The 6,537-nt window shown below is 34.0% G+C and overlaps 1 protein-coding gene across 1 annotated transcript in view; it reads left to right on the top strand.

The window, feature by feature from the left end:
* The window catches only part of NDUFV2 (NADH:ubiquinone oxidoreductase core subunit V2), a 54,851-nt gene extending 52,415 nt beyond the window's left edge, over positions 1 to 2,436 (top strand). The window contains exon 13 of the mRNA XM_042782069.1: positions 2,343 to 2,436. Within this exon, the coding sequence (XP_042638003.1) occupies positions 2,343 to 2,436 (94 nt within the window). The remainder of the gene's footprint in view (positions 1 to 2,342) is intronic.
* The last annotated feature ends 4,101 nt before the right edge of the window (positions 2,437 to 6,537 follow it).

Here is a 6,537-nt window from a genome sequence, read left to right as displayed (position 1 = left end):
CTCACATTTGGTACATTGCCCTTCTCTTCACCCAAATCAATATTTATCTCTATCTATCTAACAGCATTCCCTCCCCTTCCCTCCCACCCCTGGTAACCAATAAAGAAAATGTCCTCCAATATATAAACATTCTCAGATGTTTTTTGCGGAAAGAAAAAGTTATAAAACTTGTAGATTAAATAAATATAGGATTTAGTGTAAGATTTTATAGCCTTTACAATACTCTAGTGTACATTGTATGAATGGAAGGAGAATCCACACTGGACTATAGAACCCTTTTTTTTTTCCTTCCCAGAGAATGTCATGGGACTGTAATTTCATGGAACAAATTTTAAGAGACTTTGGAATAAATTATTTCTAACATTATTTCCATATATAAAATTCCATAAGCCTATGAGGAGCTCAAGTAGTGTGTATGATTAATTCTACCATTTATTGTTCCAGAAACTTCAGTTTTTATAATTTTCCAAAATTTGTTTTTGTTTTATAAAGATGTTAGTATGTAAGGAGCTTATTAAGGAGTCCTGAGGGCACAATGGCCAAACACTTGGCTGCTAGCTGAAAGGTTAGGGATTTGAACCCACCAGCGGCTCTGTGGGAGAAAGATGTGGCAGTCTGCTTCTGTAAATATTATAGCTCTGGAAACCCTATGGGACAGTTCTGCTTTGTCCCATAGTGTCACTGTGAGTCAGAATCGACTTGAAAGCAATGTTTTTTGTTTTTTTTTTTTAATATTCATATATCTATCTAAGGGATGATAAAGAGGGTTTAAGATATGCTCTGAATGCTTAGCTTTCAATATGCTTCTAAAAGAAAACATTTAAATCACATTCCATTCTGACATTTGATCATCAAGACTTTTAAGCAGAGAAATTTGATAGCTGAAGTAGCTGAGATTAAAACCCTGTAAAGGAGAATAGGGAAGGTCATCCCAAATAAATTTATTTCAGTATTTCATTGGCAGTCAAAGAATAGCAGGTTCATCTGTGTAAAAAATTACAAATCCAACTTTTTTTTTTTTTTAAGTTAAATACAATTTTGCAGCTTACTCTACAAAATTAGTTTTAGGCTCTGACAGATAGTACGCATGATGGTTTTTAGTCTGGTTTTTAGAGTGAACAAAAAGACCTATAATGCAGAAATACTGATTTCTGACTTTTTAGGCATTTTTCATTAAAATACATTACTTAGCTATTAGTATCATGTACTATGCTCGCTTGAAAGACTTATAAATGATTAAGTAGTGTCACTCTCCTGTCTCCTCAAAAATTATTTGCTAGGGCTCAAAAGAACAGGCTTACAGGATTGATGGCCAAATGTGAAGGGCAAAGCCAGAGACGGTTAAAAAGATAAGAAATGAACAGATTTCTTCAACTAAAATCTGTGTGAGGAACAAGGTAAATTAACAGAGCCAGGGAGTAGGAGAGAGAAAAATGATAAGAAGTAGTTGCTGGACTGTGCTCTGGCAACACAGGTCACACAGGTCAGAAGGTGAGCAGTTATCTGGGAAAATACATATGTGGGTGAAGGAAGACAAAAGGCAGGTTCTTCTCCTTCTCTGCTGTCTTCATAGATACCTTCATCAGGTCCTGTTGCTTTATTTTATTCATGCCTATAGTAGTTGCTGTAATCTGGAACTTTCTTTTTGGGGTGAGAGTGAAAAATTTATACCACTAACAACAACAACAACAACAACAAATTTTGTTAAAATGCATAAAGGAAAAATACTTCACTGCTTCTAAGGGACATCATCCTCTCAAATCTTCAAATCCCTCAGGGAATCCAGTTTCTGTTTACTTCTAAACACAGTATACAATAATGAATTAAATGTGTATGCCCTTCTGTTCACTCAGTGGATCTCAATTTAAGTAAGTACAACTCTAAAAAGAAAAAATGTAGTGCTCTAGTCTATTAAGACATGATTTTAAAAGACGTCCTCCAGGGTTGGGTTAATTTTCCCATCACTTTTAGCTCTAATCCTTGGTCAGATGTTTAATTTCAGTATCTGTAAAATAAGGCCAATATCACTTGTCTCATGGCGTTTTTTTAAAGATTGAGGTAGTATATGTATACTGCTCAATAAATGAGAGCTGCTATTTGTGTAATTTTAGTATTTTTTTCATAATCATGTGAGTTTTTATATGCCTATTTTCATATTTAACTTTAGGAAGAAAAAATCTTGCAGCAGTTGAAATATTTGAATTAAGTAATCCATACTAGTTATTGGGGAGAAAAATAGTTACTTAACTGAGCTTGTTAGGAAGTAATAATTATTTTAAGTAAAAATTATTAAATGTTAGTTGATAAATTACTAGTCAATAAAACGTTAACTTTCTTTTCAGGAGTGGACGCTTTTCTTGTGAGCCAGCTGGTGGTCTTACCTCTTTGACTGAACCACCCAAAGGACCTGGCTTCGGTGTACAAGCAGGGCTTTAATTTATATTGAACTGAACATACGTCATACATCACTGAAGAAATAAAAAATGCCTCTCCTGTCTACATGAACTTACTTTTACGTAATTTAAATCCAGTCTGTGTATACTTAAACTGGCACTTGGCAGCTGTAAGTACTTGTTAAAACCACAAAGCAGGATTTTAGTCTTTTAATATCTGTGGCTAACTAGGAAGACATTATCACATAATCTAGTTAACAGTTGTTACTCCAACATCAACCCATTTTAAACTGCCAGGTTGAAAGTTCCCTTTTGTTTGTATATCTGTATTAGGATACTATGAACTAAAAATTTTATCAAATTTTAAATATGTTTTGCTTTCCCATCTTTGTTGTTGTTATGTGCCGTCGAGTCAGCCCTGACTCATAGCGACCCCTCCTTGGGTTTCCGAGGCAGTATCACTACGGAAGTAGGATTGCCCAACCTTCCTTCCCATCTTTAACCACAACCAAATCTTAACCTTTTCATGATCTATGGGACATAGAGTGCCCACCTACTTTTTCTGCGTTGGGAATTCAGTGGGAAGGATGTATCCCACTTTTAATGCATGCTGCCATCTGGTGAGGGCCTGTATAACTGCATGAATTTGAAGATACGGGCTTCATGTCACCAACCCTAGCACCAGAGATCCTTTGGGACATATATGTTCACTAATTATATCAAAATTCATATTACCTCAAAAAAAATATTTTTTAATTCCATTCAAAATGCCTTCCATTACTGAAAAAACAGGCTTACAACAAAAAATTATAAGCAGAAAATTCCATCTTGAAAGGGTTAATGCTATCTTATCTTTTTTATGTCAGTATGTACTGTAAACATTTTATGAAAGGCAAGAATATACAGCCCACAATTGTCATTGTATTTCCAGCTGGTAACACCTCAAGTTACTTTAGATGTAATTCAAACAAGTTAGTTGTGTCTCTGGAAGCATCATCATCTCTAAAGAAGAAAGACAAAAACACTTCAATATATCTTTGGCTATTCTAGCGCTACAAATACACAAAAAATCATTGGAGAAGAAATTGGAAGTATAATCTGAATTGGAAAGATCAGGGGATATGCAAAATATACTTTTCAGTTTTGTGGCTATTACTACTTAGAATAAAGGATTAAATCCTCTTGCTATATTATATTGGTTTTCAAAAATTGGAATAAAAACAGCTGCCTTGGATAAATCTAAACTAATATAGTTGTTTCAGGATTCCTCAAAATAATCTGTCCTTGCTTTTGAGGTAGACTTCTTGTTCATTAATACCTATGATATCTAAAATGTTAATTTTTAAGTATTTTTTTTTATTTTTTAATTGAGAAGGTAAGTAACATAATTTTTAAAGTAGCATAATGCATATGAAAGTGTCCCTTTTCTACTGTAGTCCTCTTGATCTTCTCCTAAGTAGACACTTTTGCCAGCTATTTTTATCCCTTAAAAATAGTCCATACATATTGACTGTCTTCTTATCCTGTTTCCTTTGTTAAGCCTTTTATTTAAAATTATGGAAAAATATAGGTATTCCATCAAATGCTAGTGTAGCCTTTTTAAATAGGAGTGGGAAGGTTCCAGATACCGAGTGAAAAAGCACAATCATGTATATAAGGACATGCACCGGTTACCAACTTTTATACAGTGTTTTAGAAATAGAAAATTTATTTTAGGTCATTATAATTATAGGTACACTATTAAACCATTGGGAGCTCTGGTGGCATAGTGCCTAATGCATTTGACTGCTAACCAGAGGCTGGAGTTCAAATCTACCAGCTACTCCTCCAGAAGGAAGATAGGGCAGTCCACTTTGGTAGTGATACTGCCTCGGAAACCCAAGGAGAGTTCGCTATGAGTCAGATCTGACTCAATGCCAGTGACTTTGGTTTTTGGTTTAATTAAACCATTATAAAAATTTAGTGATTCTTAGATAATCATTTACACTGTAATACAATATAAGGAGTCTGGGTTGAGCCTTAATTTTGTTTTTGCCCATTTTTTGGGGGTAGAGCTTACCAATTTTAATAGAGAGCACTGGTTTTAAAGATAGTTTTCTGATAAGCTTGTAAAGAACATTTGGCAAATAAAATTACATTACCAAGATGGCATCAGAATATAATCATCACTGATTAAAATTTCCTTGTTATGTCTTTTGGAACTGGAGATGACAGCAGTATTCCTATCTGTTTCTCAAACAAGTAGGGAGAGGCATCATTTATATGTTGACCAGCACCCACTTTGCCATTTTCTTATCTCCTAACTCTGTAACTCTGGTGCTGTTATAAAAGGGGCCTTTGGGGAAGAGAGTTTATACTTAATGCTGTTAGATACCAAAAATAAACCAATGTTAGTTAATTCAACTTTCTTTTCATTCTTCCTGTTGGCAAAGACTCAACTACCTGACGTTTGTTTTGTTTTTGGAGTGCCTACTAAGTTGCTGGGGAAAGCTACTAATTATTGAGAATTACCCTAACTGGATAAAGTCATTGCTTCAGTTATCTGCAAAAGGACGATACAACCTAAATTTGTTTCATGTATTTTATTTACCTTTCTTAACGATGGTAGCAATTTTTAGAATTAACTGCATTTAATATACGAAAACATAATAGTAGTAGCTCATAATTCTAAAGATGGGCAGAACTAAACAAGATAGAAATTAAATTTTGCAGAATGGTTTCTAGTCAGGTTTCAAATATATATATTTTAAGTGCTTGCTATTGATAATCCTAAATGTATGTGATAAAAGGGGCTACAACTGAGAAAAAAAAAATCTTATAATACCTTTCCCATATATCTAGTGGTTACATCTTTGAGTCAGAGTCTACCTAGTATTTAATACAAATAAAAATCATCTGATTTCTGATATACAAAAGACAAATAAAAAATCTGTTTGGATGCACGCTCATGTTCATCACAGCACTATTTATAATAGCAAAAAGATGGAAACAACCTACGTGCCCACCAGCGGAAGAGTGGATGACCAAACTATGGTACATACACATACTGGAATGCTATGCAGCACTAAACAGTAAAGTAGAATCTGCAAAACACCAAATAATATGGATGAATTTGGAGGACATTATGCTGAGTGAAATAAGTCAATCACAGAAGGACAAATACATTATTAGTTCATTGTTGTGGAGGGTCAAGGAAAGGTTTATATATGGAGGGAAACTTTCTTTGTTGGTTGCCAGGGGTGGGAGGGGAGGGAACACTGCAAAAAAAAAAAAAAATGCATTGACCCATGTCACTTTAGTTTTGTGTATTTCACTGTACATAAATTTATATATATATAATCTGTTTGGGGTCTTTGACTTGCTAGTACATTGCCCCATAATAAAGAATGGATAATGACTATTAAGAAAACAGATGTTTTATCTGCTTGCTGAAGAATGGATTCCATGACCTGAGACAGGGCTGCACAGCAGTTAAAAGCTATAGTAGCTTATTAATCAACTAGCACAAGGATATAAGGTAGTTTTCTTTTGAAACCTTTATCCAAAGTACAAGGTCTTTGGCCTTGGCTTCAATTTTTCTGTAATAAAAATTTTATTTCCTGATTTTTACTTCTCATTTCACATTGGAAAGGAAAATAAGTTCCTCTTCATTTGGACCTATTTAACAAATTGTGACTGACTTCTTATTTTCCACCTTTAGTACATTAAGACTGGCAACAATAATCTTAAAATAGTATGATCTTAAAATATTTTATTAATTTTACAGTGAACTTTTAAAGATAGCATTCTATTGAGCATGGTTAGTGTACAGTCCTTTGTATTACACTTGCCTTACAAATCTTTAGTGTACTGGTACTCAGTAATTTTTAGTAATAAGAAAGGTCAAGCATATAGCTGTTACTATAAATTTATGCTTAATTTATTAAAGCAAATTTAAAGATTCATATTAGCTACCTTTGCATTTGCAAGTGACGTACTACCATTATAGAAATATCTGATTAACACCTTCCAGTTCCTTTTCCTATCAGTCTGGGTGGTCATAAAAGGAAGAAAGGTAAGTACCATTGAAACTGACCTCAGTGCTTTGTAGCTATGGGCTAACTTTGAACAAGATGGAAATCATTTGTTTGCATATCCCTGGGGA

This window comes from Orycteropus afer, unplaced genomic scaffold (genome assembly GCF_000298275.1).
Source record: "Orycteropus afer afer isolate SDZICR_OR568_19922 unplaced genomic scaffold, OryAfe1.0 scaffold00234, whole genome shotgun sequence".
NCBI classification, from domain to species: domain Eukaryota; kingdom Metazoa; phylum Chordata; class Mammalia; order Tubulidentata; family Orycteropodidae; genus Orycteropus; species Orycteropus afer.
The sequence above is the reverse complement of the archived record's forward strand: the minus strand, read 5'-3'. Positions and strand labels throughout refer to the sequence as shown.